Raw genomic sequence first — 14,264 nt, 5'->3', positions numbered from 1 at the left:
TATGATAAATAAATAAATAAATAAAGTTTATATATATACACACACAATATCTATGATAATAACAAGTATCTCGTAAATAAACAATACTTAGCGTTAGTGTGTGAACATTTTAACATTTTATTAAATTGCAATTTTAGCAATTGTCCATTGATGACATTTAATGTCATCTTTATTATTCTTTCTTTAGTGCATAAAAATGTCTTTCATTATCATCTTTATTTAGTGCAAGACTAAATCATTCCATTATGTATTTTTAATTTAATTATCACTAATAAGTGGTGCACTAAATCATATTATTATGTATTTTTAATTTAATTATCACTAATAAGTGGTGCACTAAATCATAATGGTGCACTAAATCATAATGGTACACTAAATGATGATAATGATGGCATTCTATTATTTTTTCATCTTTGTATGATTTTCTCTCCTATAAATAGAGAGGTCTTCTTTGTTTTGAAGGGAGAATAAGAGAAGAAAAAATTGAGAGAGTTAAGTTTATATAAAAAAGAGAGTTCTTATTAGTTGAAGGGAGGTGTTCTTTGTGTAGAGCTTTAAACTCAACTCTTGTCCAGAGTTTGTTGAGTTACATTTTTGTGATAAGGCTGTTGTATCCTGGAGGGGACAAGTCAAGAGGACTACTGCTGGACCAGTGAAACGATTTACTGCAGTGGGCTTGAATCTCCTTAAAGAGAGCGAGATATCCGCGCCTCAGCCAAGAAGTGAAGTTAATTTCTTCATTTTATTTTTTAATTATAATTTGTAATCTTATAATTTCTCCAACAATTTTATGGAGATTCAATATGGCTACAATTGAAAAATCCGCGGATATCAAGATGGGAGATCTAAACAAACCATTTCGGTTTAATGGTAATCATTTCAAGAGATGGAAGGGTAAAGTACTTTTCTACTTAAGTCTTCTCAATGTTTCATATGTGTTGACTCAAAAAAATCCTAATAAAGTTGACATCCTCTCCATGGATAACGATGAACTAATTTCTCATCAAGAGAAAGTGGAAAAGTACAATAATGATTCCTACAAGTGTCGGTATTATATTCTTAATTGTCTATCTGATAATTTTTATGATTATTATGATAGAACTTACTCTAGTGCAAAGAAAATATGGAAAGCATTGCAGAGTAAATATGATACCGAAGAAGCTGGAGCGAAAAAATATGCTGCTAGTCGATTTTTTCGTTTCCAAATGGTGGATGATAAATCAGTGATAGACCAAGCTCAAGATTTTATAATGATCGTTGGAGAGCTCAGGTCTGAGGAAGTCAATATTGGAGACAATCTTATTGTTTGTGGCATAATAGACAAACTTCCACCTTCATGGAAGGAGTTTCAAAAACCTATGCGCCACAAACAAAAGGAAACCTCTCTTGAGACTTTGATCATGAAAATCCGCATGGAAGAGGAGGCAAGGGGCCAAGATGCACTTTTACAAAATGAAGAGAGCAACATCACAACGAAGGTAAATTTAGTTACTTCAAAATATATTACTCCTGAATCTAACAAAAATACCTCTTTGAAGCCTAAGAAGAAAAAGTTCAAGAAAAATAATGGTAGACTTTCCAAGAAAAATAATGGTGAAAATAGCCAAGCACAAAATCAACAAGTTTATGATAAAGGACCGTGCTTTGTCTGTGGCAAGAGTGGACATATTGCTCGATTTTGCAGATACCGGAAACGTGGTCCTATACCTCAGGCAAACGTTACCGAAAAGCCTTTTGTGGCAATGATTACAGACATAAACATGGTTGAGAATGTTGATGGATGGTGGGCTGATTCTGGTGCAAACCGTCATGTCTGTTATGACAAAGATTGGTTTAAAAAATATACTCCTTTTGGAGAGCCCAAAACCATCATGCTCGGTGATTCTCATACTACTCAAGTGCTTGGAACGGGAGATGTCGAATTGTGTTTTACCTCTGGAAGGATATTAACTTTGAAAGATGTACTTTATACTCCTTCCATGAGAAAAAACTTGATGTCTAGTTTTCTTCTTAATAAAGCAGGCTTTAAACAAATTATTGAATCTGATCAATATGTAATTGTGAAAAAAGGTATTTTTGTGGGAAAGGGGTATGCTTGTGATGGGATGTTTAAACTGAATGTTGAAATGAATAAAATTTCTACTTCTGTTTACATGCTTTCTTCTACTAATTTTTGGCATGCTCGTTTGTGTCATATTAATGATCGTTATGTTGGAATCATGAGTAATTTAGGATTAATCCCAGTGATTAAAAAGAATTTTGAAAAGTGTGAAGCTTGTAGTAAAGCAAAAATCACTAAAAGGCCTCATTTTAAAGTTGAAAGAAAAACTGATTTATTAGAATTAGTTCACACTGATATTTGTGAACTTGGAGGAATTTTAACTCGTGGAGGAAATAGATATTTTATCACTTTCATTGATGATTTTTCTAAGTTTACATATGTTTACTTAATGAAAAATAAAAGTGATGCTTTTGAAAATTTTAAATTTTTTCTCCATGAGGTTGAAAATCAGTTTGGGAAGAAAATAAAAAGAATTAGAAGTGATAGAGGCCGTGAATATGAGTCAAATGAGTTTAATTCTTTTGTTAGATCATTGAGAATAATTCATGAAACTACTCCTCCTTATTCACCTTCATCTAATGGTGTAGCGGAAAGGAAAAATAGAACTTTGGTTGAATTGACTAATGTCATGCTTATTGAGTCAAATGCACCTTTGAATTTTTGGGGTGAAGCTATTTTGACTGCGTGTTATGTGTTAAATCGAGTGCCTCATAAAAAGACTAAACTAACACCTTTTGAGTTGTGGAAAGGTCATAAGCCAAATTTGGGATATCTAAGAGTTTGGGGTTGTCTAGCCTTTGTGAGGCTAATGGATCCCAAAGTTACAAAATTGGGTAAGAAAGTTACTACTTGTGCTTTTCTTGGTTATGCTTCAAATAGTACAGCCTATAGATTTTTTAATCTTGAAGATAAAATTGTAATAGAATCAGGTGATGCTATTTTTCATGAAAATAAATTTCCTTTTGATTCTAAAAATAGTGGGGGTCAAAGAATTGAACAAAATATTTTATCACTACCTAGTTCTTCTTCTTCCATTTTAAAAAATAAAGAAATTGATGATTTTGAGGTAAGAAGAAGTAAAAGAGCTAGAGTAGAAAAAGATTTTGGGCCTGATTTTTATGTTTTTAATGTTGGAGATGACCCTTTCACTTTACAAGAAGCTTTATCTTCGTATGATTCTATTTTTTGGAAAGAGGCTGTAAATGATGAAATGGAATCACTAATTTCTAATAAAACTTGGAAGTTAGTTGATTTACCACCAGGTTGTAAAACAATTGGTTGCAAATGGGTCTTACGAAAAAAGTTAAAACCAGATGGATCAATCGATAAATATAAGGCTAGACTAGTTGCTAAAGGGTTTAAGCAACTAGAAGGCCTAGAGTTTTTTGATACTTTTTCTCCGGTAACAAGAATTACATCCATTAGACTTTTAATTGCTATGGCTGCAATTTTTGATTTGCATATTCATCAAATGGATGTAAAAACTGTTTTTTTAAATGGAGAACTTAATGAAGAAATTTATATGGAACAACCTGAAGGTTTTGTTGAAGCAGGCCAAGAAAGCAAAGTATGTAAACTTACTAAATCCCTATATGGCTTGAAACAGGCACCAAAGCAATGGCATGAAAAGTTTGATTCCTGCATGATTGAAAATGATTTTAAAACAAATGAGTGTGATAAGTGCATATATCATAAGTCTTGGAATAATACACATGTTATTATTTGCCTATATGTTGATGATTTATTGATCTTTGGCTCGAATATGAATGTTATTGATGATACTAAGAACATTCTTAGAAGCCATTTTGATATGAAAGATCTTGGTGAGGCAAATTTTATTCTAGGAATAAAAATTACTAGAACATGTGATGGAATTTTCCTTGACCAGTCACATTATGTTGAGAAAATTTTAAAAAAATATAACTTTCTTGATTGCAAGCATGTTTTAACTCCTTTTGATTCAAGTGTACACTTGTTTCCTGTTCAAAGTGAAATTGATGTGATAAATCAAAAGGAATATGCTAGCGTAATTGGAAGTTTGAGATATGTGACTGATTGCACTAGGCCTGATATTGCATATGCAGTAGGAGTACTTAGCAGGTTTACTAGCAAGCCAGGTAATGAACATTGGCATGCTATAACAAGAGTTATGAGATATTTAATTGGAACAAAAACTTGTGGTTTGTTCTATAAAAAATATCCTGCTGTACTTGAAGGCTTTTCTGATGCAGATTGGAACACTTTAGCAGGTGATTCCTGTTCTACCACTGGTTACATTTTTACATTGGGTGGTGGTGCTGTTTGTTGGAAATCAAAAAAACAAACTATAATTGCTAACTCTACCATGGAGGCTGAACTAATTGCTTTAGCTTCAGCTAGTGAGGAAGCGAATTGGTTAAGAGATTTATTATTTCAAATACCTTATTTTGAAAAACCAATTCCTCCAATTTTAATTCATTGTGATAGCACTGCAGCAATTGGTAGAGTTCAAAATCGTTATTACAACGGTAAATCCAGACCTATAAGGAGGAAACACAGTAATGTAAGATCATATTTGACAAGTGGTACCATTAATGTTGATTATGTCAAATCTTGTGAAAATCTTGCAGATCCTCTTACTAAGGCCTTAACAAGAGAAAAGGTCTGGAGCACATCGAGGGGGATGGGATTGAAGCCTATAAATACATGAGTCATATATGAGGAAACCCAACTTGGAGACTAGAGATCCTATAACCAGGTTCAATGGGAAAAACGAATCATATGATGACTTGTTGTGAAAAAAATGCACTATTTTTATTCCCTCCCTATGATGTGAGTGCATTGTTTCCTGTAGTGAATTGAGGAGGTTGAGTTTAAAAAAACTCTTAATGAAAATCTGTAGCCCGTATGGGTGGAGTGTTAAATTTACAGGAGCACTCTTGATAGATTTCACCTATGTGAGTATGGAAGTAGGCCGCTTCCTATGAGAATTAGGCTTATTCTCAAAAGCACTCATAAAACCGGGATAGCACAAGGCCGTAATGTGCTGGCTTATAAAGCTCGTGACAATACCTTGATTACTATGTGTGAGCAGTAATATTTTATGTCCCTTAAGCAGTCATAGTTCAAGTCTGAGACCACTACGACTCTGGAGTAAAAGTTATTGATTTGTTAACATATCAAACAATTGATTTGTTAATTCTGGATACTGACAGATATAATTTTTGTTGTTTCGATTTGCCAGTAAGCAGAGGACTAGAATGTCATTGCTTTTTTTAAAAAATAATATAAATAATATGATAAATAAATAAATAAATAAAGTTTATATATATACACACACAATATCTATGATAATAACAAGTATCTCGTAAATAAACAATACTTAGCGAGTGAAATTTTTGGAAACAAAAACAAGTAGTAAAAGAAATATATAATCAAAACCTCAATTAAAACATTCATGATCGAAAAAAGCATATTCAAGATTGAGAATTTAAATTTAAATTTGCTTGCAATTCATTTTGCTTTTTATTTTCTACCAATGGGTAGGTGTGCTAATTGCCATTAGTTCACTTTTTTCATTAATGAACAAAAATCTTACACAATCAACAAAAAATCAAATTTTGGACCACCATATTTATTTCAGAATTTCGAAAAATACAGATAGAGTAGAAAATAGTCGGCTCCAAGCAAGGCCCATGAGCAGGAAGATTTAAGATATCTTGATTTTTTTAATTTAGAAGTAAAGATGAAATAAATGCAAAAGAAGAAAACGAGTACTATAACAAATAATATCAATTTCTTTTATTTTAAAATATTTTAACATAATTAACACCATTCTATTAATAAAATGCTATTTACCTAAGGAAAAAGACATGAATTCACCTGAACTTGTTTTGAAGAGTCAATTATACGTTTAAACTATTATGACAATCTATTATACATCTGTACTACAAAAAAATAAATTTATTTACCCCTAAAACTGATGCAGCAAAAAAATAAAAAAAAATAAAAAGAAAGACGTGTTTGGTGAAAAGGTAAACTAAAAAAAATTAATTAAAGTCTTCTTTTCACCACTACCCTACCATACCCCACCCCCACACTGCTTCTTCTTCTTCATTTTATTTTTTATTTTTCATCACCTTCCCTACTCTATTCCCAACCCCCACCTCCACCAGAATCCTCTCACCCTCCGCCCCAATCATATTCTATTTTAATTCTTATCCGATTTTATCATCTCCATTATATTCGATTTTTTTCTTTGACTTTGTTGTTGGTTGATAAAATTGATGATTGAGTTTAAAAAATAAAATATAATGGTGGATTTGTTGGTGATGGGTGGCAAAGAAGAGGAAATTGAAGGTGGTGAACAAAAGAAATTGATATTGATAATGCTGGAGTTGATATTTGTTTGTGAGTTTGTACCTTTTGATAGTGATGATGTGATTTTAGTGATGAATTTGGTTATCAGTGTTGAATTTTGTAGTCGGTATTTATAATTTTTGTGGGTTTGATCGTAGGTGATTTTGTACTAAAGTATAATAAGAGTATTATATTTGAACCGAAAGTATAACATGAGAGATATATTTAAACCAAAAGTATAATAAAAAATATATTTAAATTATTTCCAATAATACATGAATATATTTGATCCTTTTCTTGTTAAAAAATATAAGATAAAAGGGAAGATCATAAAGTTTTGTAACAAAAACTAGTGCTCATGCGAAACCTATAAAATTAAGAAACAAAATCCTCGCTTGGTCCCTATTTAATTGTCATGTATATTAAAATATTTATTCAAAATAATTGTCAATTTAAATAATCTAAAGAATTAATTATTTTTTTTCCAATTTTATTATTAGCATTAATTATTTTATAATTAAGAGGCATATATATAAATAAAAATTAAATAATTAATAAGAGATATATTAGTCAAATAACACTTTTAATTAAAAAGGAATAGAGGGGATAGATAAATGATCATAAATAGAAGAAGTTTTGCAATTTAAGCAGAAATAATTATACTTTTGGTTCTAATATCGAAATTTTAAAAGTTAAACAAAATCTTTTAATTGAAAATTCGGAGTTGGGACGTGGGAGAAATGCGAAGTATTTGTAACTGTTTATTACTCTTCCACTACGAGTTTTGGTGAGCCTTTGTCTGTTTATAAAATCCTACTTACTTGTTTACTCGAAAACCGATATCTTGTTTACTCTTCTTTTCTTCCTCTGCTTCACCTAATTGTGTTACTTTTATATTTATGGTGTTTTTGATCTAACACACTGTTTGAAAAAAGAAGAAGAGATGGCGGAGAAGCCTGAAGTTTTGGATGCTGTCTTGAAGGAGACTGTCGATTTGGTAAAAGGGTTCAACAATGATTTTTTCTTGCTATTTTTGTTTCTTGACAGTTTTTTCATGGTTGGGGTTGGGTTATGTTTGCAGGAAAACATACCGATTGAGGAAGTTTTTGAGAATCTGAGATGTACAAAAGAGGGACTTACTGCTACTGCTGCCCAAGAAAGGTTGTCCATTTTTGGGTACAACAAGCTCGAGGAGAAGAAGGTGTTTTTACTTATCTTTTCAGCTACTTTTAACTCTAAATCTGCTACCACCCTTTCCATTTCTTTATTTATTTCTCCTGAATTTCCTCTTCCTGCTTTCACTGGCTACTAGTTTCTCTTTGTTAAATTTGTTCGTCAGTTTGAGTTAGTTTCATTAACCCTGAAAATACAATTTGTTCATTGATAGCTTTAGTTCCTTAAATAGAAAACAAAAGGTTTTTGATTTATGGTGTTCGTTACCTAACAAAGCTGGACTATAATAAAGGCTTACCCTGTGGACAAGTGGGGAATCTGGGGAATCTTAGTAGACTAGTTGATTTGAGGATTTGATTCCGCACCTTGTAATCCCGTTCCCCCATTTCCGCTTCCCCTATCCCCAATTTTCGAAAAAGAGAAGAGACACAAGTGCTCCTACATAGTGCGGGGTAGTGGGAGGGTAGGGCAGCATAGAGGCTGTTTCCTGATTCCATGCCTCGAACTCGTCCTATAGGGAACAAACGGGGCAACTTTATCAAAGCTGAACCCTTCTTGATGTTGAAGGGAGTAATTCTTTGTTGGTGTATTACAGGAGAGCAAATTCTTGAAATTTTTGGGATTTATGTGGAACCCTCTCTCATGGGTTATGGAGGCTGCTGCTATCATGGCAATTGCTCTTGCGAATGGAGGAGTAAGAACTTACATTCAGAATTACAATTCTATTTGATTTTTTTTTTTTTGGCTGGTTACCGTAAACTCAGTGCAAGAATATGTGGGCTCTTTTAGGGAAAGCCACCAGATTGGCAGGATTTTGTGGGTATTATCACATTGCTCATAATCAACTCAACAATTAGTTTTATCGAGGAGAACAATGCTGGTAACGCAGCAGCTGCGCTGATGGCTCGACTTGCTCCAAAAGCTAAGGTACTAAACCTAATCACTTTCTCCGGTTGCCATTTGACTGCAAATAAACCTTATTGTCATACAAACAGAAATATATGAATATATCCAGTTAGTGTTTTGTACTGAATTGTTTGAATGTTTGCACTTGTCTTTATGGAGGTTCTTCGAGATGGAAAATGGGATGAGGAAGATGCTGCTGTTCTTGTGCCTGGGGACATAATCAGTATTAAACTGGGAGACATCATTCCAGCTGATGCTCGTCTTCTAGAGGGTGATCCACTCAAAATTGATCAGGTGATTAAATTTTATGATTGCATGGAGTATCTGCATTCAATCTACTTTTTTCCTGACAATGCCACTATACTTGTCTCTCAACTTGCAGTCTGCTTTGACTGGTGAATCTCTTCCTGTAACAAAAGGTCCTGGAGATGGTGTCTACTCTGGTTCCACGTGTAAGCAGGGAGAGATAGAAGCTGTTGTGATTGCTACAGGGGTTCATACCTTTTTTGGGAAGGCAGCTCACCTTGTTGACAGTACAAACCAAGTGGGACACTTTCAGAAGGCAAGTAGAGTCTTTACTCTTCTATTTGATGCACATGATCTTGATTATCTGACTTTTATGAAATATTACATTACAAAATGATGTTTATGGTTATCGTCAGGTTTTGACTGCTATAGGAAACTTCTGCATCTGTTCAATTGCAGTAGGGATGATAATAGAGATTATTGTGATGTACCCTATCCAACACCGCAAATACCGTCCTGGGATAGACAATCTTCTTGTGCTTCTCATTGGTGGGATTCCAATTGCCATGCCAACTGTTCTGTCGGTCACGATGGCAATCGGTTCTCATCGTCTTGCTCAACAGGTTTGTTAATATTCACCAGCTCTTGAATTTTTGAGCTATTGTTCTGTAGTCCTTCTGCTATGAATGCTTATTTGATCAATTTTTAACTATGCAGGGGGCCATTACGAAAAGAATGACAGCTATAGAGGAGATGGCTGGCATGGATGTTTTGTGCAGCGACAAGACGGGAACCTTAACATTGAACAAGCTGTCTGTTGACAAAGCCCTTATTGAGGTGAGAATAAAAGAGTTCAGTTCAACGCGTGATTGTTCGTATCGTATACTTGTTCCACTAGTAGAACTGTGATTCTCTTTTTTGTTTGTTCTTGTTAATTGTTCAGGTATTTGCTAAAGGTGTTGATGCAGACACTGTAGTTCTAATGGCAGCTCGCGCCTCTCGAATAGAGAACCAGGATGCGATTGATACTGCTATTGTTGGGATGTTGGCTGATCCAAAGGAGGTAACTTTACTGCTGTCTGACCTTATAATTAATGTGTGCACTCCAGCTAGGAGATTTCTGTAAGAGTTTCCATTAACATAGGCACGTGCTGGCATTCGTGAAATACACTTCCTGCCTTTCAATCCAACTGATAAACGAACAGCACTTACTTATCTTGATGGTGAGGGAAAAATGCATAGGGTCAGCAAAGGTGCACCGGAGCAGGTACTTTAGTTATCACACAGTGCTGTCCTCCTTTGCTGTTGTACCTTTGTTCACATTTTCTAATCCACCGCTGCAATATGTATTCAGATTCTAAATCTTGCACACAACAAGTCCGATATAGACCGTAGAGTTCATGCAGTGATCGATAAGTTTGCTGAGCGGGGCTTGCGCTCGCTTGGTGTGGCATATCAGGTATTTTAATTTTCTTTTATTATTTCCAGAACTCATTACGTTATATATAAGTTGAATAGACCAAATCCACAGCTTTGGGTTATAATGGAAAGCCTGCAGTAGACGAGACTAGTGATAAATTCTCTTTATGCCCACGACCTATGCTTGTTTCAAACAAAAGGTTTTATCTGTTTCATTGTGCATGCATTCTAATTTTCCATGCAGGAAGTTCCGGAGGGAAGAAAGGAAAGCGCTGGGGGGCCATGGCAGTTCATTGCTCTCCTCCCTTTGTTTGATCCACCCAGGCACGACAGCGCTGAGACTATAAGGAGGGCTTTAAACCTTGGAGTAAATGTTAAAATGATCACAGGTATTATGTGGTTTCTCATACTATTAGACAGTCCCATTCAATGTGTTGAGATGTTTTCTGCAAATTGTACGCAAATTGTGTCTAGAGAGAGAGAGAGTTAGAGAAAAAGGTGTATTGGATGAGTAGAGTATTCTGAATTGTCACTAAATCAAGATGGTAATGAACTCTTCTACGAACCCTTGGTTGAACATGATTGGCAGAGTTGGATCTATAGATACTACTATTGATTCTGCCTTGGGAAAGTTAAATGCTGACTTTGCTGTCCTTTATCTTTTCTTTTTATATTATCCTATTTTGGGCGAGGAGGACAATGGGTAAGACTTGGATTGATGGAGTAGGCACTACTCTGTCTATGGCTGCTTGAAGTTTTCATGATGCTACTTGTATCTTGCCATTTCATTTAATTTGGACATCAACCTGTATTTTCCTATATTACTTTCCATTGTAGAAATTCTGAGATTTAATAATTGGAAGAGGTTGTGCATCTTAGTGTATCACTTAAAAAGTTTAGCATGCTTATTTGGTTCTTAATGGTTTAGTGCTTGTACTTTTCCAGGAGATCAACTGGCAATTGGAAAAGAAACTGGGCGCCGCCTGGGAATGGGTACAAATATGTATCCTTCATCTGCTCTATTGGGACAGACGAAGGATGAGTCAATCTCTGCTTTGCCAATTGATGAACTTATAGAGAAGGCTGATGGTTTTGCTGGTGTTTTCCCTGGTATTTATTTTTTAAATGACTCTTTTGCTTATTTAGTTGTGTTCTTCCTATAGAACTTTGGTTATAAAAGACGAGTGGCCTTTGCTGATACATTGTTGTGGTCATTGCTATAGAGCACAAATATGAGATAGTAAAGCGCTTGCAAGCTAGGAAACATATCTGTGGTATGACTGGTGATGGAGTCAATGATGCTCCTGCTCTAAAGAAAGCTGATATTGGGATTGCTGTTGATGATGCCACTGATGCGGCTCGTAGTGCTTCTGATATTGTCCTTACTGAACCTGGTCTTAGTGTCATCATTAGTGCTGTTTTGACCAGTCGAGCAATCTTTCAAAGGATGAAAAATTACACGGTATTCTTTTTTCTTTTTGGGATTGTTTCAGTAGTGTAAGATAAAAAAATTATTTCAAGGACAATGCCTTGAATTCTTAATTGAGTTTAATGTTCTTAATCTGTCGCTGAGCTATGATATGGATAACTCATCTGATTCATCTGATTGTGTATATTTTGCATTGGCAGATATATGCTGTTTCCATCACAATCCGTATTGTGGTAAGTTATTTGCAACTGCTTCATCCTTTTATCTTGTTTATCTTATGTTTCAGGGTCAAATGCATCTTGTACTTTTTTCACCCGTTTCTTTTATTCAATGTCACAGCTTGGTTTTATGCTTCTGGCTCTGATCTGGGAGTTTGACTTTCCACCTTTCATGGTGCTTATTATTGCAATTCTTAATGATGGTTAGTCTTTTCACCAACAGAAAAATATCTGATACTTAAGCATTTAAAGTCCATCATATCGACCTCGAATGTATGATGATATTAAAAGTATAGGGTAAGTTCAAAACTGAAATATTATTAGCCTAATTTTGTTGTGGTTGTGTCTTCCCATGTGTGCAGCATCTCTCTGGTTTAATACTCATGCAAGTATAATTTTTAGTTTCTGCTCAAGTCTTTACTCAGTGTTGTTGACATCTAACCACCAAACATTGATAATATCAGGTACCATTATGACGATATCGAAGGATAGGGTCAAACCATCTCCTCTGCCTGATAGCTGGAAACTGGCTGAGATTTTTACTACTGGAGTTGTTCTTGGTGGCTACTTGGCAATGATGACAGTCATTTTCTTTTGGGCAGCATACAAAACAAATTTCTTCCCGGTGAGCTTATCTGTATCCAATACATTAAAATTTCTGTCAAGGATGGTGTGATTGCAGGACTTCGCAATTGCTGACTACTCCAAATTTAGTTGCCCTTTTAGTTGTTTAAGAATAGATACATTTATATAAGAGAGATGTTGATGACCTTTTTAGTATATGCGAATAGACAGTATATCTCCAGCCTAATTTAACGAAGCATGTGAAGGATATATTAAAAGCAATCTGCAGACATACAACTACACACTTACTGCCCTTCTTCATCTGATGAACAATAACATAAATCTTTGATCTCACTGTCCTTGCGTACTCTTTCCTTATGATAAACAAAATCATTGTATTTGCTGTTCGGAGTATTTAGATGTTGAAGTAGGACGTTAATGTTGGGCAACTCTTAGTTTTGTATCTAACTTAATCCGGTGAATTTCTAGCGAGTATTTGGGGTATCAACACTTGAGAAAACAGCAACCGATGATTTTAGGAAGCTCGCCTCTGCAATATACCTTCAAGTAAGCACTATCAGTCAGGCCCTGATATTTGTTACAAGATCTCGAAGTTGGTCATTTGTGGAGCGTCCTGGGTTGTTGCTAGTGGTTGCTTTTTTCATTGCTCAACTGGTGAGCCATTTGTTGTTTTATCATTCTCTCAAAGTTCCTCTAACTTCATGGATCATCTAATATTTGGGAACTAAATATGCACAGGTTGCCACCTTGATTGCCGTTTATGCAAATTGGAGCTTTGCTGCAATTGAAGGAATTGGCTGGGGTTGGGCTGGAGTTATCTGGCTTTACAATATAGTGTTCTACATCCCACTAGATTTGATCAAGTTCCTCATCCGTTATGCTCTCAGTGGGAAGGCCTGGGATCTTGTTCTTGAGCAAAGGGTATGAATTGGGAAGAATAAAGAGATACTTAAGAATCATTCATTCCCGCTCCTATTCCTATTATTATCTTATTGGTATTTGATGGCCTCTTTATTTTTTTATTTCTCTGCAGATTGCTTTTACCCGGAAGAAGGATTTTGGAAAAGAACTGCGCGAGCTTCAATGGGCACATGCACAGAGAACCCTTCATGGGCTCCAAGTTCCAGACCCCAAAATATTTAGTGAGACTACCAATTTCAATGAGCTTAACCAGTTGGCTGAGGAAGCGAAGAGGAGAGCTGAAATTGCTAGGTAAGTGTGTCATTTGAAATGGTCTCTTTTTGTCGTCAGGGGCATAATAATTCTCATTTCCCTTGAGCGATAAATCGTAGCTGAATGTAAACTGGGACTTGCATTTGTTGGCATTACACTCTAATCCCTTTTACACATATGGCCATTGTACATAATTGTATCTGCAGTTTATTGCTTAATTCTTAGCTATGCTGAACTTTTTCAATTGCAGGCTACGTGAGTTGCATACACTGAAAGGTCATGTTGAATCAGTGGTGAAGTTGAAGGGTCTCGACATTGAGACAATTCAGCAGGCATACACCGTTTAAAGGGAATATCTGAAGGTGTAATTGAACTGGTGTTGTGATGGGAGCAAAGACATCAAAATGTTATGCTGAGTTACCCTTGAAACAACATGTTCATAGGTAGTTAGATTACCGGAGTAATATTTTTGAAGTTCTTATTTTGCTGGTTCCCATAGCTCTTGTACATGTCGTAGTGATTCAGAATGGTGAACATAAAGTTATGCAAGCATTCGTTTTCTACATTCTTATTATATTTTGTGGTTTCGCATCCACTGTGTTGTACTTTTTTCCTTCCATTTCTTGGCTTCAGATAACAAGCAAGAGACCTTGTGGAAAGAAATAACACACTTAGTCGGTCTAAAATTAGTACATATTGTACAATACAACTTAAC

At 35.0% G+C, this 14,264-nt stretch overlaps 1 protein-coding gene across 1 annotated transcript; it reads left to right on the top strand.

The window, feature by feature from the left end:
- The first annotated feature begins 7,193 nt into the window (after positions 1-7,193).
- LOC129893946 (plasma membrane ATPase 1) lies at positions 7,194-14,123 on the top strand. Its single transcript, XM_055969395.1, has 21 exons — positions 7,194-7,397; positions 7,482-7,601; positions 8,169-8,267; positions 8,363-8,500; positions 8,639-8,773; positions 8,862-9,041; positions 9,142-9,348; positions 9,443-9,562; positions 9,669-9,788; positions 9,870-9,992; positions 10,080-10,184; positions 10,389-10,533; positions 11,090-11,254; positions 11,368-11,606; positions 11,774-11,806; positions 11,913-11,994; positions 12,256-12,416; positions 12,845-13,030; positions 13,115-13,297; positions 13,410-13,588; positions 13,800-14,123. Exons 1-21 carry the CDS (start codon positions 7,344-7,346, stop codon positions 13,894-13,896), a joined length of 2,871 nt encoding a protein of 956 aa, XP_055825370.1. The 5' UTR covers positions 7,194-7,343; the 3' UTR covers positions 13,897-14,123.
- The last annotated feature ends 141 nt before the right edge of the window (positions 14,124-14,264 follow it).

Source organism: Solanum dulcamara, chromosome 7 (genome assembly GCF_947179165.1).
Source record: "Solanum dulcamara chromosome 7, daSolDulc1.2, whole genome shotgun sequence".
NCBI lineage: Eukaryota > Viridiplantae > Streptophyta > Magnoliopsida > Solanales > Solanaceae > Solanum > Solanum dulcamara.
This window is presented reverse-complemented; position numbering and strand designations above follow the sequence as displayed.

What these genes read in the sequence shown, in the direction of transcription:
- LOC129893946 (XM_055969395.1), top strand. Translation starts at nt 7,344, where the DNA reads ATGGCGGAGAAGCCTGAAGTTTTGGATGCTGTCTTGAAGGAGACTGTC. An exon ending in TTGCTCTTGCGAATGGAGGA is followed by an intron (nt 8,268 to 8,362) that starts GTAAGAACTTAC and finishes GGGCTCTTTTAG; the next exon opens with GGAAAGCCACCAGATTGGCA. An exon ending in TTTTGCTGGTGTTTTCCCTG is followed by an intron (nt 11,255 to 11,367) that starts GTATTTATTTTT and finishes TCATTGCTATAG; the next exon opens with AGCACAAATATGAGATAGTA.